The sequence below is a fragment of the Trichosurus vulpecula genome, chromosome 7, assembly GCF_011100635.1.
Source record: "Trichosurus vulpecula isolate mTriVul1 chromosome 7, mTriVul1.pri, whole genome shotgun sequence".
Taxonomy (NCBI): Eukaryota; Metazoa; Chordata; class Mammalia; order Diprotodontia; family Phalangeridae; genus Trichosurus; species Trichosurus vulpecula.
Genome location: NC_050579.1, coordinates 252,947,040 through 252,973,032, shown reverse-complemented (window position 1 = coordinate 252,973,032; position 25,993 = coordinate 252,947,040). Strand labels below are relative to the sequence as shown.

Sequence of the window (25,993 nt, the reverse complement as noted above, 5' to 3'; positions counted from 1 at the left end):
TCAATGTTCCCATAATCATCTTTGTTCTCTTTGTCAGTTTGCAGAGCATGTCGGGAAAACCTCAGGGTTGTTTTTGTTTGCATTTCTCTTATTATTAGTGGTTTAGGACGTTCTTTCATACGCTTGCTAATAACCCGTAATTCTTTTTTTGAGAACTGCTTGCATTCTCAGACCCATTATCTCTCGGGGAATGGCTTTTGGTGGATTTTAATCTCCTTGTTGGAAACGCTTCTGCCAACACCCTCACCAGGGTCACCCCCTCCTAAGGCCCCTACCTAAGAGGGAGGTGATAGAGGAGGGGAGGGTGGTCACTCGCGCACGCGCAGTTCTCGCCAAAACCCGCAGGGCGGGTCGTTACCGCAAGAAGCCATTTTTTGTTTCCTTGAATGTGCGGACGTTTGGCGGCCGGGGAAGGAGGGCGAGTTCGCAGGAAGGGAGAGCTGGAGGGGAATGGTGGCTGAATCCCGGTCGCGCGACCGGAAGTCTAGTGGAAGCCGGAAATTGCTGGGGGGGCGGGCCTCCCAGCCAAGCGGCCCGGGCGATCTCTCCAGGCTCCCGCAGTCCCCCGAGGCAGGAGGCAGCCCCGGGGGCGCGGGCTGAAGCGGGGCTCTGTATGTAAGTGAGACCGCCGGGGGCGGGGCCTGAGCTCTGATGGGGGAGGAGAGGGCAGTAACGTGGGAGGGTGGGAGAATGGGGCGAGGGGTTGGGGGGAGGAAAGAGACCGCTCCCCACCCCCTGCCCGGCCTCGTTCTGACCCGGCTCAGCCCGCCCCTCCCCCTCTCCTTCCCCCTCCAACGGCTGCCCCTCCCCCCTCCTGTCAGCCTCGCCTTCCCTCCCCCATCTTGTAATAGCGTCGCATCCCTTTCCCTCTGCTCCCTCGGGCGACCTCCCTTCCCTCCTCTCTTAATTGTCTATTCCCTCCGCCCCAGACCGCGGCTCCCGGTCCTTCTGACAGCCTTTCCCAGTGCCCTCGCCCCTCCCCCTCTTTTCCTCCCCGCTGTCATTTGCTTCACCCGAAGGGGTCATTCTTCCACCACCCGCTTTTCCCTCGGCAGCGGGAGAGGAGACGTGTGGGATCAGTGCTGTTCTCGAGTTCCCTTTGGAGACTGCAGAGCCGGGACAGAGCAGATCCATGGGTGACTGTGATGAAGTCCGCGTTTCCTTGTGTTCTCAAGATGATGGGGGGTGGGGGGAGCATTTCCTCCCTTGGCTCCACGGGGCAGAGCTTTAAATTCGTTTTCCCGTAATTGTTATAAAAATGGCAGTCCTGGCCAATATGTTGTTAATAAAGACTTGTGTATGTTACCCAAGGTATCCGACTTCAGCGGGGAATAGAATACTATTTATTTACAAGATAAAACTTAAAACTTGCAAGTATCTTTTTGAGCCACGACAATAACTGCCAGATGTGTTGTGGTGTTTAAGAAGCAGCGCACGTTGTCAGATTTGTCATTGCCAGGAAGCGGAAAAGGAGAATGGGCTATTTTTTCCAAATTATTGTTCCAGTGTGAAATTAGACAGACCCTGGTACTCACAGATGTGTGTCTGTTTTGTAAACACCATTGGGCTGCAGTCACCTCTTACAGACCCAAAGCCCTGCTGTGTGCCAGGCCCCGTGCTAAGTGCTTGGGTTACAAAAAAAGATAAAGGATAGTCCCTGCTCTCAAGAAGCTTGTCCATGTGGGGGAGACAAATAAGCTGTGTACAGGATAAATTGGAAATAATCAGCAGAGGGAAGGCACCAGAATTAAGAGGGATCGGAAAGGTTTCCTGATGAAGGTGGGATTTTAGTTAGGACTTGAAGGAAGCCGGGGAGGTAGAGAGGAGGAGAGGGAGAGCATTCTGGGCAAAGAGGGATAGGCTGCGAAAATGTCAGCAGTCAGGCCGTGTGTTGTCTTGTTCAGAAACAGCAAGGATGCCCATCATTGGATCCCAAGATGCATAGGGGATGGTGGAAAGGTTGAGGTTGAACGTGAGACAGAGGTTTTTATATTTTATCCTAGATGTGATAGGGAGACATTGGAGTGTATCGAGCAGGAAGGTGACATCATCAGACCTGCGCTTGACAGTAGTGCGGAATATTGATCAAAGTGGAGAGACTGTAGCAAGCAAACCCACCAGCAGGCTATTGGAATAGTCCAGGCGTGAGATTGGTGCAGTGTCAGAGGAGAGGAGGGTGCCTGTGTGAGAGATGTTGTGAAGGTAGAATCAGCAGGCCTTGGCATCAGATTGGATATGGGGGAGGGGCTGTTAGAAAGAGGAGCAGAGAACGACACCTAGATTGTGAACCTGAGTGATCCAAAGGATATGGTGCCCTCAGCAGGAATAGGAAAGTTTGGAAGATGGTGGGAGGGGTGGAGGGTGGGGGGTAGGGACTCATTGAGGTAAAGATCCATCCAGGTCAAGCTATCTAGTTCAAGATGTCCAGTAGACATATGGAGGTGTAGGACTGGAAGTCAGCAGAGAAGTTAGGGCTGGATCAGTACATTTGATAATCATTAACATAGAGATGATAATTTAATCTGGGGGAGCTGATAAGATCACCAAGTGAAATAAAACAGAGGAAGCAGAAAAGAAGGCCCAAGAAAGAGCCCTGGGGGACACCCACAGTTAGCAGGTGACACATGGATGAAGGGGAGAAGTTATATTTAATAGTTCCCAGATTAAAATTGGAAAAATGTACGATAGACATCATGCTTACTTAGACAGAAAATCAATCACTTAAAATTAATTTGAGTGTAAGGGCCCAGCCCTCATGAGCAGGCATCATTCTACAAAAAAAGGTCAGTGTGCGCTCATTTATTGAGAATTTGAATTTTCACAATCAACTGATCTTCCTTCCTTAATGTGCAGAATTTGGGGATCTCTGGCTGCTATTTTAAGACTAGGAGGCACAGTTTCTTATAACCCAGTAGACTCTCAGAACAGCATTTCTTTGATTATAAACAGCTTTGACATTCTATTACCCTTTAAGGGCAACACTGATTACTTAAAATTAGACTGGGAAAAGAATTAAATAATACTATATAATATATATTGCATTACTATATATAACATATTATGTACACACTATATATATTATTATATATTCTATATAATATACTAGCCACTGCTGGGTTGTGAATTCTTCGGGAGACTTTCCATCTGTTTCTTTCAGGCCTTTTATATGCTTCGATTAGGGAGAGGGAGAGGGGCTGGGCCTTTGCTTTCATTGTTATAGGGCACTCCTGGATGAGGAAACCTTCTTTTGCAAGTCTGAACCTCTCCTTCCACTTATAGTCTTAGAGTTACCTAGATCACGGAGAAGTTAAGTGACTTGTGCAGGGTCTCACAGCCAGTATGTGTCAGTCAGAGGTGGAACATGGACAAAGGTCTTTCTGGACTTCAGGCCATTTCTATCTCTGCTTCACTGTAATTCTACAGGTTTTGTTGGGGAAAGGTCAAAAAGGATGCTGGTGAACTTAAGTAATTTGGAAATAGACAAAATAAATGAAAAACCACTATGGATGTAAATAAAGTTAGAAAGGTTAAAGTGGTTTTATTATTCACAAAAAATCTTAGACAAATTACTGAAATTTGGGGCATGAATCCTGTATTATCAAAACGTGAGGCATATATGATCTGAAGTCAGAGGTATCTGTGAGCATATATATCATAAGATTTAGAGTAGCACCAGATCTTAGAATTAATCTAGGCCAGGGGTTCTTAGCCTTTTTTGAGTCATGGCCCCCTTTGGCAGTCTGGTGAAGCCTATGGGCCCCTCCGAATAATGTTTTTAAATACATATAATAGGTGAGATCACAAAGAAAACCAATTAGATTAAATACAATTATCAAAATATTTAAAAAACAAGTTCCTGAACTTGTCAGACTCCCTGATCTAGTCCAACCCCCTCATTTTACACATAAGGTAGCTGAGGTCTGGCAGGGTTAACTTGTTTAAGGTCGTATTCTTAATAAGTAGGGGAGCTAAGATTTGAGCCTTGGTCCTCTGGCTCTAAATGCAGTACTCTTTCTACTACATTATATTTCCTTGACTATGATTGGATTATTTTTATTTCATGGACTACTATTATGTCATATTAAAGTCTTATCAGAATTATTCTCCTTAAGTGTGATATCACAGGATCATGGATTTCTAGCTGCACGGTACTTTGGAAGTCATCTATTCCAATCCCTTCATTTTATTGCTGAGCAGACTGAGCTCCAGGGAGGTGCTTTTCCTAAGGTCTCCTACTTAGTCAGTAGCAGAGCCAGGATTTGAACCTAGATCCTCCACTTCCAAATTCCAGACCTCTTTTACACCATACTTGCCTCTGAACACAATGAATATGATATTGAGGGGAGAATGGTAAAGCCTTACTTCATTAAGATTTTAGGTAATGATTTTTTTTTAATGAACCTGTGATTTCATCGATATTTGGATTTCTAGGAAAGGAATTTCCTGTACCAATGCGGAGCCTATACCTGTTTTGTAATTGCTAGTCTTGACAGAGTTGCCTGGAGCACTGAAAATATGATTCTTGTTCAGCATTACACAGCCAGTGTGTGGCAGAGGACTTGAACTCAGGTCTTACTGATTCTAAGGCTGGCTTCCTAACCCTTAGTGAAGCTGCCTCTAATTGGTATCTTCAGTAAAAGAATTACAATGAAAGTTGCTATCTCAAGGTTATAATAGATCTTAAATGGTGGAGAGAAAACATATTTACTCTATTCATAGAATAACAATAGCTCATATTTCTAAGGGGCGCTAATATTTACAAAGCACTTTCCTCATCACTTTCCTATAAGATAGGCAGAAAAAGTATAATCCCCATTTTACTGAGGAATGTAAAGTTCAATGACTTGTTTAGGGTTATACATTCCAGACCAAGGATGAAATCTTTCATGACTTTCATTGAGAGTACTCTTTCTTCTACATCATAATGCCTCTTCAGCTCACACAAGGATTGAAATGGACCTTAGAAGTTATCTAGCACAACTGTTTATTAAATTAAGAATCTTTTTTATTCCTCCCAACAAAGGAATATGAAGTACTCCTCCATGAAGTAGAGTCCATTCGAACACCTCCAACTGTAGAGGGTCTTAAAAAGGCCATTGTGGTTCCATTTCTAGTCAGTGTGTTAATCTTTATATTAAGATGAAATCTGTCTTCCTTTAATTTTTGTCTTAGTTCTGCCTTCAGAAGTCTTACAGAATAAGTCTAATTCTTTTTTCTCCACAGGATAACCTTTCAGATATTTAAAAACATTGACCATATCTGCTCTTAGTCTTCTCCCACATGACAATATTTTGAGTGCCTTTGACATCTTGATTGTCCTTTTCTGAACATAGTTCAGTATATTATTGTTGCTTAATCTGGTGCCCAGAACTAAACATAACACTTTGTTATATGGCTATCACAGAAAACAGGACAATGACCTCCCTTGTTCTGGATACTGTGCACTGGATAAATATCACTTTGTATTGTTAAAGTAGTCCAAGATTAAATTCGTTTCAATGCTGTCAGTATGCCATCAGTATCTCTACAAAGTTATTGATAAAATTGGTGATCAGAACAGGTCTGAGTAGAAACCACTTCCCAGTTAACTTGAATCTATTGTAATAAAATATTTTTCAGTCATTCAGACAGTTTGAAATCTGTCTTCTATCCTTATTGTATTATCCTCTAGCTTATATTTCTTCATCTTGTCCACAAGATTACCATAAGAAACTTTATGAGATATCTTTGTGAAAATTTAGATATGCTATACCTACAACATTCCTTTCCTCTTATTAGAGGAAAGCCTTATTAGCCTTCTACAAGACCTCTGATTTAATTGCTTTAGGGAACTCATGGGTGAGAAAACTCATTCTACCATTGCAGATCAGAATCTTTTGCTCAACTTAGAATATTTGAGATTTGCTTAGAGCCCTGAGTGACTTGTACCCTGAGTTGATTTGTCCAGGGTCACACAGTCATTATGTGTTAGAGGTGGAATTTGAACCCAGGTTGTTATGACTGTAAGGACTATCTGCTATGTCAAACACCTCTAGAAGGTTAGTAATTTTGTCCAAAAATGATAAAAGGTTAGCTTTCCATAACTTGTTCTTAATGACCCCATGTTGAGCCCTTATGATTCCCCCTTTTAAATGTTTATAAGCCATCCAAAATAATAATCTGTTTTAGAAGTTTGCCTGGAGTGGAGCAAGCTTATTGGCCTTTTGGAAAATTGGAACAACGTTCTCTAGTCTTGAAACATCTCTTCGGTTCTTCGTGATTCTGTAAAGGCTATGGACAACATTTTAGAATGTTGTTTGTCATATACAGAGACCAAAACTTTTTGCAGCAGAAGACATCTTTCTTTTCATGAGAATTAGTGAGAAAATAGGTTTAATTTTTTTTGGAATATGTCTATTCCATTAAAGGAAGGATATCCTTCTATCAATTTCCTCATCTCTACAAAATCTTTTTGAAAATTACCTATACTTGCTTCAAGGATATCCTTGAAGGATTGAGAAAGAGCAGATACAGACTTTTGCAAACAATATTCCACAACAACACATTTTCAGTTACCCAATTGGCTGAAAATGATACAGAATACAAGATTGCCCTGTACTTACTGTTAGTTGACAATAAAATATCGTTTGATTCTATAGAGCAAAATATTCTCTTTCAACAAGATGTCTTCCATGCACATGTCAATTTCTTGAGATTTCTTGAAAGTTGTAACAAGAGAACTGACCTCCTCCTGGACCCCTTACCTCCCTTTGATTGGAGAGAGTGGAGGAAGAACATTGGAGAGCTCCTCCCAGATTCCCCCACCACTTAAGCATGGTACCCAGGGAATCCTCATCATTTTCTACTGAGCTTCTTTCTTGGATTTCTCCATAACCAGAGACTTGTCATTCTGCAAGATGAAATCACCTCATAAACTCATCTCCTTAGATCATTTACCATGCCATTTGCATGGCTTCATTATGCCATTGTGTTGGGTAACCTCCACTCCCCTTTTCAGCTTCTTTTTGTGTGTTATCTCCCCTGTTAGACGGTGAGCTCTTTGAGGGGAGGGACTGCCTTATGCCTTTCTTTGTATCTATAATATTTAAAACAGTGCCTGGCACATTTTTGTTGTTCTGTCATTTCAATAGTGTCTGACTTTTCATGACCTCATTTGGGGCTTTCTTAGGACAGATTTTGTCCCTTGTTTGACTTGAGTTTTCTTGTTTTATCTTTATCTTTGTTTACTTTGTTGTAATCACATATTGTTCTTTGGCTTGGCTATCTTTCCATGTTCCTCCTAATTCTTTGTGTTCATTGTATTTTACAGCACAGTAAATGTTTCTCTCCGTTCACAAACCACATTTGTTCAGTCATTCCTCATCCATTGGGCATGTATTTTGTTTTCTAGATTTTTGTTAGCATCAATAATGCTACTATGAATATTTGTGTACCTAGGTGCCTTTTCTTGGACTTTTTCAGGACTTTGCACCAAGAGCCATGGTGGAGAAGGGAGAGGGGGATGACGTCCTAGCTTTTGTGCCTCACCACCTGCTGGCTCTTAGCGTTGAGGGAGAACGCAGGCCCCAATAGAGGACAGAGAAGTGGGGCTGCAGGATAAGCAGGAGTGGGTAGGGACTGATGTATAATTAACAGCACCTGTGGTCAGACAGTTTTGAGAGCTGCCTTTCCTTCTTAAACACTCACCCTCCCCTGTCTGCTGCTGCTGCTGCTCCCTTCCTCCCTTAACTAAAACAAAACTTTTTGCCCCCAGAGAAAAAAATCCTCTGTTTCTGTGTTCCAGAGCTGGAGGTAAAGCCCAGTTTTCTTGGTTCTCTGTCCAATCAATGCATTTTCCAAGTATAATATTAAAGTTTATGGTGAAACTAGATGTCATTTTAAACATTGTGTGTGTGTGTACATATGTATATAAACACACATATATATCTCTATCTCTGTATCTTTATAGTACCACATGTCTCTTGTGGGCTGGACAGAATGCCTATGACTATATAGTTATGATTGTTCTGGATGTATTATTATTTTTTTAATTAAGATTTTTATTTTTAGTTTACAACACTCAGTTCCTGGATGTATTATTATTATTAAAAGCTATTGTCAACCAATATTTCACTTTTTTCTGGATGATTTTCAGTATTTTACATCTAACATACTTTAAATTTCTTTCCTCTCAAATAAATAGTTTTTAAGCTGTCAACAGGTACGTAAATGCATTAGGGGAGCTTCTATTAAAAGTGTTCTTTTACAGTGTGAATAATCAGTCCCTTGCTTATCACTGTCAGAAATTTATACATTATACATTTATAGATTTTATTTTAAATTAAAGAATACCATCCAGGGCAGCTAGGTGGCACAGTCAGTAGAACATTGGCCCTGGAGTCAGGAGGACCTGAGTTCAAATCCAGCCTCAGACATTTGACACACTTACTAGCTGTGTGACCTTGAGCAAGTCACTTAACCCCAATTGCCCTGCCTTCCTCCTTCCCCCCTCAAAACAAAAAAAAAGAAAAGAATACCATCCATTTCTGAACTTTGGAATGAAAACTAAAGGTGTGGTTTGGCAATCAGACCTGTGCCATTACCTTTTTCCCTATCTGACCTTAAATAATCAGTTCCTGTAGTTTCAAAGACTTTACGTGGGGCCTTCTGTATTAGTGTATTCCCCTCTCTTTTGCTTGCCTTCGCACCATGGCAAAATTCCCTAAACTTCTAAGTTGACTGTCACTTAGCTTATTACCCTCAAAAGCCACATGCTGTTAGTTATTTGTGAGCTCTGAAATTTCATAAAGCACATGAAAAGGTGCTCTAGGGGAAGGTTAATAAATACCTCACCTATTAAGCCTCTTTTTTGCTACTACCAAACTGGAAATATTTTCTACCCTAGAGATTGTAACAGCTTGGTAATAAAGTATATTCGTATAAATTTACTATTTTAAATTAGTACAAAGTATTCTGGGATGAAAATTATATAAGCACAGAGCATTTTCTTGAGTATTTTATTAAATAGTGTCTCTCAGGAGCCTCTCATCCTATGTCTTGGCATAAAACCCACAAAATAGAGAGAGAGTAACAGCCCTCTTCCCCCCCTCCCCCAACCTTCTCCTCTTCTTCCCTTCAAGATAGAGGCTATTTCAGTTTAACAAATATATGTATTCAGATAGAACAAAAAGGTATTAGAAATGATGTAGCCCAAAATGTCTGTTACTTGCAGACTGTTGAATACAAAGCAAAATATGGATATTTTACCTTTAACAAGACAGTAATGACCTGATTGTTTCTGGGAACCCCTCTCAGCTTATTTTTTGTGCACTTGAAGTTTTGTTGCAGTTACTGTTATCTTGATCTGTAAGGTTGTCATTGTACTTATTCTTTTAGTTCTGCTTTCTTTACATCATTTCGTATAGTTCTTGCCATTTGACTTTGAATTCTGCGTATCTATTATTTTTATGAGATCATAGTTTACGTTGCATTCGTATATTTTCAGCCACAATTTGTGCAGCTGTTTCCCAAGTATTAAAACATTATTTTGCATTTGGGATCGTGGTTAATCGAAAGCCTTCTTCAGTTGAAGAAGGGAAAACTTCATTGTGTCATACTGTGTCATACTATTTATGTAGGTACATATGTAACCATACTGACAGTCCAGATTGTTTGCCTCATTCTTTAGTTTCTTATTCTTTAATTTAAATTCAATTTAAATTTGCTACTATGTGTAGGCAGGTGAAATCAGTTTACTAGAAATGTCAGATCTACCATCTTTAAGCTTTTTAAAAATTCTATTATGAACATATGCACCAAATGTAATGAGGTTTTTCATATACGTTGTAGGAGTGGGATGCCTGTGAAACTGAGAATCTCTTACATAAATCTTGCTTTTCTTAATTACGATAAATAGAATAAGTTCAGCAGGTAACTTTCAAAGCTTCCCTGCTGGTTTATGATGCCTTCTGTTCTTATTTTTTGGAGAAGGGGAAACCCTCTCCCTAAGTAGCCCCTCCTTACTCCTTCATACCTTCTCTCCTTTAACTTAGAAAACTACAAAGTGCCCTCTTCTGGTTAGGAGTCATGTTTGCAGAAAAGCCCGAGGCATGTAATCTGGAAGTTACCGGCCAAGAGTTTGCTTAATATCCCTCTTTGTTTTAGTCAATCTTCCCTTTAATATTAATAATCACTTTTTCTTCTATTACTGGCAGAAACATATGTCATGGTTAGAAAAGAAAACTTGGTACATGAAACTGTCCTGTGACAATTCTTTACCGTGTAGGATTCGTTATTTTGTAGAACCACTCTGACTTCTCTTAGACTTTTGAATCTTATGGAACCTTCAGTATGGAGCTAAATAATCATACCAGTTGATCAAACAGTACTCTCCATATTAATTAGTTTACTTTTGATTAGAGTAGATTAGTGGGTTAATAGAACTGGAAGAAAACTTAGAAGTCATCTAGTCTTAAACTTTTTTTTTTTTTTACATAGACTGGAATGCAGTGGTTAAGTGATTTCCCTGAGATCACATAGTAATGGCAGAGCTGATGTAAGTCTCCCAAATCAGTCTGTTGCTCTTTTCACTGCATCATTTATTGAACTGATGGCTTCTCTATCTTGGCAGAGACCTTTTCTTGTAGTAGTTACTTTTCAGTATTCTCCTTAAACGAAGACATGCTATTTTGATTTTTGGTGTGTTCTGTAGGACAAAACTCTTAACTTGGTCCCTTCGTGCTTCTAGTCTTCTCACTTTACTTGTTCTCCACATAATTTACAGCCCACTGACACTGGTCCCTTGTGCAAGAATGCCTCTCTATTCTGGGTATTTTCACTGGAATTCTCTCGCTCCTCATCTGCATCTCCTGGCGTCCCCTTATTTCCTGTTACCCCTTCACGCTAGTGCCTTCCTTCTGTTAATTATCTCCAGTTTAGGGGTGGAGCCAAGAAGGCAGCTGGAAAGCAGGGACTTGCCTAGGGCTCTCACCCAGGACCCTCCAAACACCGCTAAAAAATGGCTCTGAACAAATTCTAGAACTGCAGAATCACAAAATAACAGAGGGAAGCAGGACTCCAGCCCAGGACAGCCTGGATGGTCGCTGGGTAAGGTCTATCACACATGGAGCTGGGAGCAGAGCCGAGCAGAGCCCAGCGTGGACTGCACCTTGACCAACCAGACCAGGAGCCGGGTGAAACAGGCCCTAGCACCATGAATCAGTGAGCTGTGGCAGTTACCAGACTTCTTAACCCACAAACACCAAAGATACCAGAGAAGGTTAGTGGGAAAACCTGCGGGGGACAGAATGAAAGGAGTTGGAGGTTTGGCTATTCCCTCCTTCCCCCGCCTCCCGCCCTCCCTCCCCCCCCAGCAGAGGTGGAGCAGCTACAGAACTACAGCTGCAGTTGCTGTTGGCCCCAGGCCCATCTGGTGGGAGGAATTAAGTGGCAGATCAGAGCAGGAGTGCAGAACCTGCTTAAGATCTGAGTCTTGGTTTGGGTTGGCAGTTCTTGGAGGGGGAGGAGCACTGGTGTGGCAGAGCTTGCTGTGTAGAAATAGCTCTGAAAACAACAGTGCATCACCTCAAACGTGGAACAAAGTACTCTCTACTCTACAAGCAGTCATACCCTGCTGAAAAACTCAAGGTTCAACTCAAGGCTGGGAACATGGCCAGGCAGCGAAAATGGACTCAGATTCAGACTCAGACTTTGGAATCTTTTTTTTTGGGTGACAAAAAAGAGCAAAACATATAGCCAGAAGAAGTCAACAAAGTCAAAGAGCCTACATCAAAAGCCTCCAAGAATAACATGAAGTGGTCTCAGGCCATGGAAGACCTCAAAAAGGATTTGGAAAAGCAACATAGAGAAGTAGAGGAAAAATTGGGAAGAGAAATGAGAATGATGCGAGAAAACCGTGAAAAACAAGTCAATGACTTGCTAAAGGAGACCCAAAAAAATACTGAAGAAAACAACACCTTAAAAAATAGACTGATTCAAATGACAAAAGAGCTCCAAAAAGCCAATGAGGAGAAGAAGGCCTTGAAAGGCAGAATTACCCAAATGGAAAAGGAGGTCCAAAACACCACTGAAGAAAATACTACCTTGGAAATTAGATTGGAGCAAATGGAAGCTAGTGACTTGATGAGAAATCAAGATATTATAAAACAGAACCAAAGGAATGAAAAAGTGGAAGACAATGTGAAATATCTCACTGGAAAAACCACTGACCTGGAAAATAGATCCAGGAGAGACAATTTAAAAATTATTGGACTACCTGAAACCCATGATCAAAAAAAGAGCCTAGATATCATCTTTCAAGAAATTATCAAGGAGAAAAGCCCTGATATTCTAGAGTCAGAGGGTAAAATAGAAATTGAAAGAATCCAGAGATCGCTTCCTCAAAAAGATCCCAAAAAGAAATCTCCTAGGAATATTGTCACCAAATTCCAGAGCTCCCAGGTCAAGGAGAAAATACTGCAAGCAGCCAGAAACAATTTGAGTATTATGGAAACACAATCAGAATAACACAGGATCTAGCAACTTCCACATTAAGGGACTGAAGGGCTTGGAATACGATATTCCAGAGGTCAATGGAGCTAGGATTAAAACCAAGAATCACCTACCCAGCAAAACTGAGTATCATGCTCCAAGGCAAAATATGGATTTTCAACAAAATAGAGGACTTTCAAGGTTTATCAGTGAAAAGACCAGAGCTGAATAGAAAATTTGACTTTCAAACACAAGAATCAAGAGAAACATGAAAAGGTAAACAAGAAAGAGAAATCACAAGGGACTTATTAAAGTTGAACTGTTTTGTTTACATTCCTACTCGGAAAAATGATGTATATAATTCATGAGACCTCAGTATTAGGGTAGCTGAAGGGAATGTGTGTGTGTGTGTGTGTGTGTGTGTGTGTGTACACACACACACACACACACTCACACACAGAGGGCACAGGGTGAAATGAAGGGATAATATCTAAAAAATGATATTAAAGGGTGAGAGAGGAATATATTGAGAGAGGGAGAAAGGGAGAGATAGAATGGGGTAAATTATCTCACATAAAAGTGGCAAGAAAAAGCAGTTCTGTTGGGAGGGAAGAGGGGGCAGGTGAGTGGGAATGAGTGAATCTTGCTCTCATTGGATTTGACTTGAGGAGGGAGTAACATACACACTCAATTGGGCATCTTACCCCACAGGAAAGAAGGAGGAAGGAGATAAAAAAGGGGGGATGATAGAAGGGAGGGCTAATAGGGGGAGGAGGTAATCAAAAACACTTTTGAAAAGGGATAGGGTCAAGAGAGAAAATTGGATAAAGAGGGTTAGGATAGGAAGGAGCAAAATACAGTTAGTCTTTCACAACATGAGTATTGTGGAAGGGTTTTGCATAATGATACACATGTGGCATATGTTGAATTGCTTGCCTTCTGAGGGAGGGTGCGTGGGGAGTGAAAAGGGGAGAGAATTTGGAACTCAAAAGTTTTAAAAGAAGATACTCAAAAAGTTTTTGCTTGCAACTAGGAAATAAGATATACAAGCAATGGGGCATAAACATCTATCTTGCCCTACAAGAAAGTAAGGGAAAAGGGGATGGGGGGGAGTGGTGTAACAGAAGGGAGGGCTGACTGGGGAATGGGGCAATCAGAATATATGCCATCTTGGAGTGGGCAGGAGGGTAGAAATGGGGAGAAAATTTGTAATTCAAACACTTGTGAAAATTAATGCTGAAAACTAAAAATATAAAATAAATAAATAATGATTTAAAAAAATTATCTCCCATTTATCCCATATGTATGTAGTTTGTACTTATTTGTTTGCATGTTATCTCCCCCATTAGACTGAACACCCTGAGGGCAGGGATTGTTATTTGTCTTTCTTTGTATTTCTAGGGTTTAGCACAGTGCTTGGTACACTTAGGCAATTAATAAATATGTGTTTAGGTGAGGCTTTGCATTGCTTCAGCTGTAGTGGGAAAAAATTAGTTATTAGTCAAGAAAAGTTATTAACTGTTTTGTATCCTTTGACCCAGAGATCTCCTCATTAAAAAAAAATGCCCATTGTGGAATAAGTGGACAGCTATGGCATATAAGTATAGCAAAATATTACTGAGCTGGTACGATGACTTAGAATTCATAGAAACATGAGAAGATTTGTATGCAGTGAGCCAGAGAGAAAGCAGAGCCAAAATATATATAAAATATACATATATATATATAAATATTAAATAAAAATATATAAATATATATTAAATTTTATATATATATATATACATACACACACACACACACATATAGTTAGTTAGTTAGTTAGTACTAAGAAGCCACAAAACTAAGGTCAAATACCAAGGATGATATTGGTAGCATATTATCAAAGTCGAAGCACATCCTCCTTTCTCTTGACAATTGTGACACCACATAAGTGCAAAGTGACATGTACTATCAGTTGCAATCATGCCATTAACTGCAGAATGTATTTTGTAGTGTCCATAGGGAAATGTTTGTATCCAAATAGTATCATTGCATTTTTTTGATTGTCCTTTGGGAAATGTTTGTCCATTGGGAAATGTTTGTATCCAAATAGTATCATTGCATTTTTTAAAAGTGAGCCCAGCATGAACAACATCTAGAAAACTTTTTTTAAAAATTTGTTATGTGTTGTAGGGATTTTATATTGGAAGACATGGATCTTGCTGCCAATGAGCTCAGCATCTATGATAAACTTTCTGAGACCATCGATTTAGTGAGGCAGACAGGACATCAGTGTGGAATGTCAGAGAAGGCAATTGAAAAGTTTATCAAACAGCTGCTAGAGAAGAATGAACCACAGAGGGGACCACCTCGACATCCTCTGCTCATGGTTGCTTACAAGGTAAAGTTGTGTTCTAACTTTGACATGTTGTGGAAGGAGCATAAATACTTCTCTTTAAATATTCTGCCACAGTATTGTTAGACTGATTAGGTATGACCCTAATATATAGGTCACTTAACCTTTTTGTGTTTACTTTTCCTTGGAGAAATTGGAGCATACTCTTGTTAGTAAGTCTGAATACTTTGTTTAGAGGCATAGTTGAAAGCTTTGCATTTTTGATTAGCTGGGTGTTCTTTTGAATAGTGATATAAATTTGTCCAGAATCAAATCTTTTTTTTTTTTAAGAATAAAATCTTAAAGTGGGATATTCAGTAATTAAAATAATGCCTATCTAAAAAGCTTATCAGAGATGGTTTAAGTGAAGTGCCTTTATCCTTCCTTTCTGTTTGCAATTGATAAACTACAAGTAGAAGATGACCTTTAGTATCAGTCACAATCAAATTATTATGCACCTTTTCTTGGACCTTGAGGGGGAGTATTTTTTACAAGGGATCATTAGGATGTTGGTTGCAAAGTGCTGGTTGTATCAAAACAAAATGTTTTCCAAGAAATAAGTAGTTACTACCCTTCCCCAAATGAATGAGTTACCTATGATGGTAGATTGTACTCTGAATGTAAACCTGCCTGAACTCATCACTAGAATATCCATTTCTTTGCATTTTAAAATGTTTATTTAAGATGCTGCATCAACAGTTATGTATTGGTCTGTTTTTACTTTTAGGTCCTGATCACACTGGGGTTAACCCTGCTCACTGCCTACTTTGTGATTCAGCCCTGTAGCCCTTTACCACCTGAACCAGTCCTCTCTGGGGCTCACACCTGGCGCTCTCTGATCCATCACATCAGGCTGATGTCCCTCCCCATTGCCAAGAAGTATATGCTTGAAAATAAGGACTTTGTTCCTCTGTCTAATTATAATGAGCCCCCAAGCGACGACGGATACCCAGGTAGATTGTTACATTTACTTATGAGCCAGATCTCTTTCTAGACACCAGATGAATTGAAAAGAAAAAAAATGGAGTTTTACTGCTAATTACAATATTTGCCCATAGAAAGGAAAGATTTGACTGTATCACATTTTTATACACACATTTACCACAGTGTCTATTACAGTGTTGGGCATATCATCGATAATGTGTGAATGAGGAGTTTTGTGATCTTCTTCCCCCTGCAGAGATAGAAAACCATCTATAATTTAGTAGATGATAATAATGACTGTCATTTATAGCACCTTAGAATTTGTAAAGTGCTTTACATACATTTTCTCACTTGATCCTCACAATTACCCTAAGAGATAGGTGCTATTATTTTCCCCATTTTACAAATGAGGAAACTGAGGCAACCAGGATAAAGAGACTTGCCCAGGGTCACACAGGAGATAAATGTCTGAGGTCCTACTTGAATGCAGGTCTTCTTGACGCCAGGCCTGGCTGTCTTATCCATTGTGCCTTCTAGCTGCTCTTTAGTTAGAGAATGTGAATTAGGGAATTTTTCTTGAAAACTTTAAAGCACCATATAAAAGCACCATGTCAGTTATAATAATAACTCATATTTCTGTAGATTTTTAAGGCTTCAAAGTGCTTTCTTCATAACCTTGTGGTATAGGCAGTATGAGTATTTTCATCTTAATTTTACAGGAGAGAAAACTGAGGCAAAGGATAGCATGGTATAATAGGAAGAATACTGGACGTGGAATCAGAAAAACCTGGGTTCAAAGCCTGCTTCAGACACTTACTAGCTTAGTGTGATCCTGTCAAGGACTTCAGTTTCCTCATTTCTAAAATAAGGGCTTTGGACTTGATGACCCCTGAGGTCCCTTCCAACTCTTTTTTCTTTTTAATTTTTTTTATTTTTTTAATTTAATTTATTTAATATATTTAGTTTTCAGCATTGATTTTCAGAAGAATTTGAATTATGAATTTTCTCCCCATTTCTACCCTCTCGCCCACTCCAAGATGGCGTGTATTCTGGTTGCCCCATTCCCCAGTCAGCCCTCCCTTCTGTCACCCTACTCCCCTCCCATCCCCCTTTCCCTTCTTCTCTTGTAGGGCAAGATAAATTTCTACGCCCCATTGCCTGTGTATCTTATTTCCTAGTTGCAAGCAAAAACTTTTTTTTTTTGTTTTTGAACATCTGTTTTTAAAACTTTGAGTTCCAAATTCTCTCCCTTCTTCCCTCCGCACCCACCCTCCCTCAGAAGGCAAGCAATTCAACATAGGCAATATGCGTATCATTATGTAAAACTCTTCCACAATACTCATGTTGTGAAAGATTAACTATGTTTTGCTCCTTCCTAACCTATCCCCCTTTATTCAATTCTCTCCCTTGACCCTATCCCTTTTCGAAAGTATTTGTTTTTGATTACTTCCTCCCCCTGTCTGCCCTCCCTTCTATCATCCCCCCTTTTTTTATCTTCTTCCTCCTTCTTTCCTGTGGGGTAAGATACCCAATTGAGTGTGTATGGTATTCCCTCCTCTGGTCAAATCCAGTGAGAGCAAGATTTACTCATTCTTCCTCACCTGCCCCCTTCCTACAGAACTGCTTTTTCTTGCCACTTTTATGCAAGACAATTTACCCCATTCTATCTCTCTCTTTCTCCCTCTCTCAATATATTCCTCTCTTATCCCTTAATTTGATTTTATTTTTTTAGATATCATCCCTTCATATTCAACTCACCCTGTGCCCTGTCTATATATATATACATATATATATACACACACACATACACACACATATATATATACACACACACGTATATACATATATATATACACATGCACACACATATATATACATATAGCTACATATATACATACATAGACACATATATATGCATATTCCTTTTAGCTACTATGATACTGAGGTCTCATGAATCATACACATCATTTTTCCGTGTAGGAATGTAAACAAAACAGTTCAACTTTAGTAAGTCCCTTGTGATTTCTCTTTCTTGTCTACCTTTTCATGCTTCTCTTGATTCTTGTGTTTGAAAGTCAAATTTTCTATTCAGCTCTGGTCTTTTCACTGATAAACCTTGAAAGTCCTCTATTTTGTTGAAAATCCATATTTTGCCTTGGAACATGATACTCAGTTTTGCTGGGTAGGTGATTCTTGGTTTTAATCCTAGCTCCATTGACCTCTGGAATATCGTATTCCAAGCCCTTCAGTCCCTTAATGTGGAAGCTGCCAGATCCTGTGTTATCCTGATTGTTTTTCCACAATATTCAAATTGTTTGTTTCTGACTGCTTGCAGTATTTTCTCCTTGACCTGGGAGCTCTGGAATTTGGTGACAATATTCCTAGGAGTTTTCTTTTTGGGATCTTTTTGAGGAGGCGATCTCTGGATTCTTTCAATTTCTATTTTACCCTCTGGCTCTAGAATATCAGGGCTTTTCTCCTTGATAATTTCTTGAAAGATGATATCTAGGCTCTTTTTTTGATCATGGGTTTCAGGTAGTCCAATAATTTTTGAATTGTCTCTCCTGGCTCTATTTTCCAGGTAAGTGGTTTTTCCAATGAGATATTTCACATTGTCTTCCACTTTTTCATTCCTTTGGTTCTGTTTTATAATATCTTGATTTCTCATCAAGTCACTAGCTTCCACTTGCTCCAATCTAATTTTTAAGGTAGTATTTTCTTCAGTGGTGTTTTGGACCTCCTTTTCCATTTGGGTAATTCTGCCTTTCAAGGCCTTCTTCTCCTCATTGGCTTTTTGGAGCTCTTTTGCCATTTGAGTTAGTCTATTTTTTAAGGTGTTGTTTTCTTCAATATGTTTTTCAGTATTTTTTTGGGTCTCCTTTAGCAAGTCATTGACTTGTTTTTCATGATTTTCTCGCATCCTTCTCATTTCTCTTCCCAATTTTTCCTCTACTTCTCTATGTTGCTTTTCCAAATCCTTTTTGAGGTCTTCTGTGGCCTGAGACCAGTTCAGGTTTTTCTTGGAGGCTTTTGATGTAGGCTCTTTGACTTTGTTGACTTCTGGCTGTATGTTTTGGTCTTCTTTGTCACCAAAGAAAGATTCCAAAGTCTGAGACTGAATCTGAGTCCATTTTCGCTTCCTGGCCGTATTCCCAGCCAAGTTAATTGACCCTTGAGTTTTTCCAGCAGGGTATGACTACTTGTAGAGTAAAGAGTACTTTGTTCCACGTTTGAGGGGATGCACTGTTGTTTTCAGAGCTATTTCTATACAGCCAGCTCTGCTACCCCAGCACTCCTCCTTCCCCAAGAACCACCAACCCAGACCTGATGCAAATATTAAGCAGGCTCTGCACTTCTGCTCTGATCTGCCACTTAATTCCTCCCACCAGGTGGGCCTGGGGCTGGAAGCAGCTGCAGCTGTAGTTCTGTAGCTACACCACACCTGCCGCTCCCAGGGCAGTGGCTAAGCCTCGAACTCTTTTCACTCTGTCCCCCGCAGCTTTTCCCACTAACCTTCTCTGTTGTCTTTGGTGTTTGTGGGTTGAGAAGTCTGATAACTGAGACAGCTCACTGATTCAGGGCACTAGGGTCTGCTGGGCTCCGCTCCCCTCAGCTCCATGCGCGATAGACCTCATCCAGCGACCATCCAGGCTGTCCTGGGCTGGATCCCTGCTTCCCTCTGCTGTTTTGTGGGTTCTGCAGTTCTAGCATTTGTTCAGAGCCTTTTTTATAGGTTTTTGGAGGTACCTGGCAGGGAGCTCGCACAAGTCCCTGCTTTCCAGCCACCATCTTGGCTCCCCCTTCCAGCTCTTAATGTATGCTCCTACAAGTCTTGCTCAAAATTATACAGCTGGGAGACGTTGAGCCTAGATGATGTAAATCTATGTCTTTCGTTACCAAATCCAGTGTTGTTTTACAAAAATCGTTCATATTATAATAACTAACTTTTTTATAGCTCTTCTCCTTACTGTAGATTTTGGTTCAATCACAACTTCTCTGAGCCAAAGTTTCCTCAGTGCCTATCCCAGTGCCTGGCACATTATATGCATTTAATAAATGCTTTACTGATTGGTTTGTAAAATGGGAAAGATAATAATTATCTTAGCTACTTTATTCAGTCAGTAAACGTTAAGTTCCCACTATGTGCCAGGCATTCATTCTTCTAGGTGCCAGGAATATGACATAATGATTCTGTTGAGGGAGAAACAACATGTATGCAGATAATAAATAGATAGAAAGGTATACAAAATAAAAATGAGATAATGAAGTTGCTTTGTTTTGGGTAGAAATACTAGCAGTCAGAAGCATCAGGAGAGGTGTCAGAGGAGGTACCAAGCTGCCTGAGCCTTGAAGGAAATTAAGGATTCTAAAAGGCAAAAATGAGGAGAAAATGAATTCCAGACATGAGATATATGGGGGAGTGGGAGGGAACATATCCTTACAAAATGCATAGATAACAGAATATTGTGTATGAGGAACATCAGTTAAGCTGGAACAGAGTTTGGGAAAAGGAGCATTATGTATCAAGGCTGAAAAGAAGATGGGCTAGAGCCAGAGTACCAAGGACTCTAAATGGCAGAGGAGTTTGTAGTTTGCCCTGGAGGCTATGGGGAACCTTTAAAGCCTTTTGAGCAGGTCTGTACTTTAAGATTCACTTTGTCAGCTGTGAGACTGATGGCTCGGAGAAGGGAGAGGCTTGAAGCAGGGATACCACTTAGCAAGCTATTGCAGTAGTCTGGGCAAGAGCTTGCTGTTCGGAGCCAGAACTAAGATGGTGACCATCTGAGTGGAGACAAGGGAACAGATGTGAGAGGGATTGTGGCAGTAGAATCAATGCCTTGGCAACTGAGTGGGATTGAAAGCATTTGTGGTGCCCTTGACAGAGATAGGAAAGTTAAGAAGAGAGAGTAGTCTTTGGGGAAAGATAACGTATTCTGTTGTGAACGTGTTGAGTCTGAATGCCTATAAGACAGCTAGTTGCTGATGTGGAAATGGAGCTCAGGAGCCATCAGCCCTGAATATGGTAAGGTCCTGATTAGTGCAAATCATGAATTCCCTAAAGTGGTCCCATGTATTCTCATTCACACCATTCCAAGTTAAGATTGTATAAAACATGACAGTTAGTTCTAGCCCAGTGGAAATATGCAGGGTGAATGTCAATCTCGGATATTCTGCATAACTGTTTCCCATATCTGCTTAGAGAAGATTATTACCATGAAAACTGATTTGGTCACTGAGAAAGAAGATGTAGAGGAAGTGAAAGAAAAACTCAAAAAAACCATGACAGAAATTTCAAGTGCACTCATATTCAGGCAATAGGACATTACAGTGTCTTACAGGATTATTGTGAGTGTGTTACTGTATAAACTGTAAAATGCAATATGAATGGACTATTGTTAACGTCATACATATAATCCATTCTTTTTTGAAAATGTTATTCAAAAGAAAACATCTTTTCCTAAACATAAAACATCATGCTAAGGCTTCTGAATATAATTATCGGTTATTATTATAATTTTTATTATGTTAATTCAACCTAGTGCAGGAATTCCCTCTCTAACATCCCTTCATTCATTGCTTGAACTCCTAATGTGTTTGGGTAGCTCACTAACTCAGAGGCAGCTCACTTCATTTTTGAGAAATCTCATTTTTAGAAAATTCTTCCTTACATTTGGCTAAAATCTACCTCCCTGTAACTTGCATTCCTTGGTCCCAGTTCTGCTGTGAAACCTCACAGAATAAGGCCAATCCCTCTTCTAAATAATAGCCTTTCAGATATTAAAAACAACAACCCTGTCATTCTCTCACTCCCCCCCACCCCTATGTCACCTTCTTCCAGCTAAACAATTCCTTTAGTTTTTCATGGCATGATTTCTCGATCTAGTTGCCATCCCAGTCACTTGGAGTTACTCTAGTTTGTTAATGTCTTTCTTAAAATATGGTACTCAAAGCTACACAATACTCTAAATATGGTATGACCAACCTAAAAGTACAGTAAAATTGTAATCTCCCTATCTACTTCACATGGTTGTTATAGGGAAAGTATTTTATAAACTTTAAAACTTTATGTAAAAATGAACTTCTTTTACTGTTTTTATTCTATGAATTATACTCCTGTTACTGTTGCCCAAGATCACATTAGGCTTTTGGGGTGCCAAGGCAATCAAGGCAAAATTTTGAGTTTTTAGTCCACTAAAATCTCAAAGTCTATTTCCTGTGAACCAGTATCATTACATCTACCCTGTCCTGTATAGAACAATTAAATTTTTTTAACCTTCACGCTTAGGCCTGTTTAATTTGAAACATCATTCCAGCCTGTTGGGTTCATTTTGGATCCTGATTCTGTTATCTATTTGATTAACTAGACCTCCAAGGTTTAGGTCATCCACAGAGGTGATAAATATCAGTGTCTTTATTCATTTTTAAAAAAGTTCTTCATAACACAGCTAGGGCAATTAGATGGCTAAGTGGATAGAGTCCTGGACCTGGAGTTAGGAAGACTCATCTTCCTGAATTCAGATCTGGCTTCATACACTTACTAGCTTTGTGACCCTGGGTAAGTCACTTAATCCTGTTTGTCTCAGTTTTCTCATCTGTAAAATGAGCTGGAGAAGGAAATAGCACACCACTCCAGTATTTTTGCCAAGAAAACCCCAAATGGGGTCACAGAGAGTCGAACGTATGAAATGGCACAACAACAACAAAAGGACACAGTGTCTTCTGTAGAGTTTTCTCTCTTTCAGATAAAACCCTGAAAAGTGATTTCTGCTCCTTGGTACCCAAGATCAACTTAGCAGTTTTTTAGATCCTGTCCAGTGGCATTCACTTTACTTTTACCAGTCTTCCTCAAAGTAAACACTGGCACATTTAGGGAACCTATAATTATTCATCATCTGGCTTGGAATATGAAATTCCCTGGACCAAAATTTTAACATTCAAGAAACATTAGGATATTGTTAACAAGCCAGATCATCCACCCTCCTCCTAATAAATACTCTGGCCTTACGCAAATGGAAGTAAAATGAGTCCATTTTGTTTAGTCAAGAAGGGAGGAGTAGGATGGTGTGGTTTAAGAATTTTATTTTGGTTGCTTCAGCTAAAGTGCTGTTCTAACTTGTGAATATATGTTTGTGGCTTTCTAAATATGGTCCATTAATTACTATGTGTAATAATTCTGGGAAGGAATAGAAAGACACAACTAAGTATTTTGAATAGTTCTTGAAAAGAAATTGGAGAAGGCATATTCATGTCAGGATTAAGTAGTAACTCTCATGAGGGAGAAGTAGGTATCAGAAGGTGCTGACAATGTTGAGGCTATAGGAAGGAAAGGGCAGTTAAAACTGATTGCTCTTTAACAATATGTTTTATTTTAGATGTTATAATAAGAAAATAATTAGGATAGTCTTTCAAACAAATGTATCATTAGCATGATGGCTGTAGGAAATACAAGTATCTGAATGTTGTTTGTACAGCCATATGAAGGAGGAAGTCTAGATCCCAGTAACTGTAATCATTTAAAGGCTAGGCTGCCCCTCTCTCGTCTTTACCGCATCATATATTTATTGCACCCCACGTAATGGTTGCTCATGACTATCAGAAATGACAAAATGCCAGGTGTACCTCTATATCGGTTTCCTACATCTGATCAACCAACAGATGCTTATTAAGTGCCAACTACATGCTAGGCATTAAGGATAGAAATAGAAAAAATGAAAATACCACATGATGATGATCTTGTTTACTTCCAGCTGTTGTTGTTTGTCCTTTGTTCTCAAAGAGGACCATGATATTAGGAAGATGATGCCATGACTTGCAAGTGAATTGGATTTAAGTGAGGGAGGGCTGTGCAAAGTCACCAGCCTTGCTTTCTCCTCCGGAGCCATCAGGGTCCAGTGGTAAGATATAGATCAGGACGACTGGAGATGGCCCCATCACTGCCAGCACCTAAGGAACAAAAGAGGGGCTTTCTTTTTTAGATTTCAATTTTTTTTTTTTTTATCAAATCTCTTTCCCTTAATTCTCTTCAGTAACCCTCGTCTATCATGACTAATCATTGACGTCACACTCAGCCTGCAGTTTAAAGTGAAACAAACTTTCTTAAAATATAAGAACAGTGGGCAAATTTCAGGAACACAGCACAGTTAGTGAATAAAGAGATATATGTGGTTTCTCTTCTGCTGGGGCAGGGAGGGGGGAGGTAGTGAACTGTCTATGTAAAGGCACCAAGATGAGAAATACAGTGTTATTTATGAAGAACATAAACATAACATTTCTAAAACCTTTCCTAGGCTAGATGCATAAGAAATTCATGGGTTAGCCAGCTTCTCAGTCTATTCTCCACTAAGTCCACACACTGATTAACTTAGTGTTTGCTCTCTTGATTCACAGTGCTCCCAGTGCTTCTGTTTTTTTTTTTTCCAGGAATTTCTTTTTCTTCACACTTTGCCCTGTTGGTGCATCCTTCTCACCTTTCACATCTGTGGTAGGGTAAGATTTTAATGTTGGAAATAACCCCCCCCCCCACCCCCAATTCTGAGTCTTTGAGATCATGCAACCCAAGCCTTCTCATTTTGTAAAAGAAGAAACTAGGCCTTAGCGAGGTAAGCGGGTCTCCTGCCTGATCGTTGCTCTTGCCATTCATTTCCCTTTGTTCCTCCTAGCTATTCTAGCCTTCTAGTCATTTTATGTGCTCTTTCAGTAGTTTCTGGGTTTGTGAACTAAGTTCAGGGTCCACATTTAAAATACATACACGTAGGTTCCATTGTTCTCATCATTTCTCACCCATTGAGAATTAAGGATCGTAGTTCATGATCCAAAGTTTTCTCCACCTTGGAAGTAGTAGGACCACAAGTGCAGGGTCCACAAAAAAAAATAAGTTTGATTGAGTCAAGAGATGAAAAGCACAAGTATTGCAGAAGGTGTGGCATCTAGGTGTAGGCAAGTAGACTGAGCAGCTGATTTGGTAGAAAAGGAGAGATTTGGCTAGAGCCCCTGTCTCTACCTGGGTCAGAAATCTGGTTTGCAGTAATTCATCCCCAAGGGTTTCCTGAATCCTTTTATAAAGCTCAGAGAAAAGATTCTTAACTCTTCTTTGTACATGCAAAAAATACAACATGCAACATAGGTAAAGAGACAGTAACGTGTACATGTCACTGTTTTATCTATACAACTCTGTACAGAGTATGGAAACCCAGTGAAGCCCAGGCATTATAGTAGCAGGGCTTCGTATGTGTAAGTCTTTATTTACTGGAAGGTTCTGTTGATTCTGGAAAGTGTGTTTTTGTTTAAAGTGTTGAGTCTCTAAGAAACAAAATGTTTTGGGTTACTGAAGACTATGTCTCTGGAAGTCTCTGAAAATAAGTGAGATTATTGCTTGTTTTATTTGGTTCAAATAGGATGCTTCCTAAAGCAAAACACTTTGTAAAATTTTGATCTTTCAAAGTCTCTTCGATCTCCAGGATTTATAAAACAGACCCAGGCCCATATCATTGAAGGGAGGTCATCTGAAATATAGGCAGTCTACATCCCAGAGAAACCAGAAAGGGACAATATAAAGTGGATTATAGAGTTCAGCCTCATTTCAGACATTTTTATATTTACCGTGTACTAGTGAGGATAGCAAATGGTGTGTCAGGTGTTGCAAAGTTGCTCTTGGGCACAGTTCAAATAATAGCTTGATTTCCAAGTTCTCTTTATGAAGGTGTTTTTCTACTGTGCATTCTTTTAGGTGTGTTGGGGTTGGGAGGAATGAGGATCTTCTTCCCTGTGGATTTAGCTTTCTGCCTAAGGATCTTCTTCCCTGTGGATTTAGCTTTCTGCCTAAGGAAGGCCTCCTAAAAGTAGGCAGTGAGGGAGTAAATGACATTCCCTTCCTACCATCCCGACCTCCTGTATCCCCAGAGTATTTTATTCTAAAACAAAAGCTTTTGCTTTCTGGCTGAATGTCATTAGGTTATTCTGCATGTGGCTTGTCCTGTTAACTAGAAATCCTAGAGGATTAGTTGTTGTACATCATCAGCCCAACCTCAGTGAGTCCTTTTGTAAACAACTCTCCAGCTGCCTGAGAGCAAGTAATAGGCCCAGGACCCTCCTCTATCTTTTACTTCTCTCCAAATTGGGCAATTTGCAGAGAAGGGTGGTTTCATTTCTGAAGTTTTACTTTGGCCTATATTTAGTCCAGGGAATTGTTTTTTAAATTCCTTACTGACAGTAAAAATGAATTTCATA

The 25,993-nt window shown here is 39.8% G+C and overlaps 1 protein-coding gene across 2 annotated transcripts in view; it reads left to right on the top strand.

Moving 5' to 3' along the window:
- Positions 1-322: 322 nt before the first annotated feature.
- C7H6orf89 (chromosome 7 C6orf89 homolog) overlaps positions 323-25,993 on the top strand; it is a 48,320-nt gene continuing 22,649 nt past the window's right edge. Inside the window, exons 1-3 of one of the 2 annotated variants that reach the window (XM_036769201.1) lie at positions 323-615; positions 14,641-14,848; positions 15,570-15,795. In XM_036769201.1, the coding sequence (XP_036625096.1) occupies positions 614-615; positions 14,641-14,848; positions 15,570-15,795 (436 nt within the window). In that variant the 5' untranslated portion in view covers positions 323-613. The remainder of the gene's footprint in view (positions 616-14,640; positions 14,849-15,569; positions 15,796-25,993) is intronic. The other variant, XM_036769202.1, reaches the window with a different exon arrangement.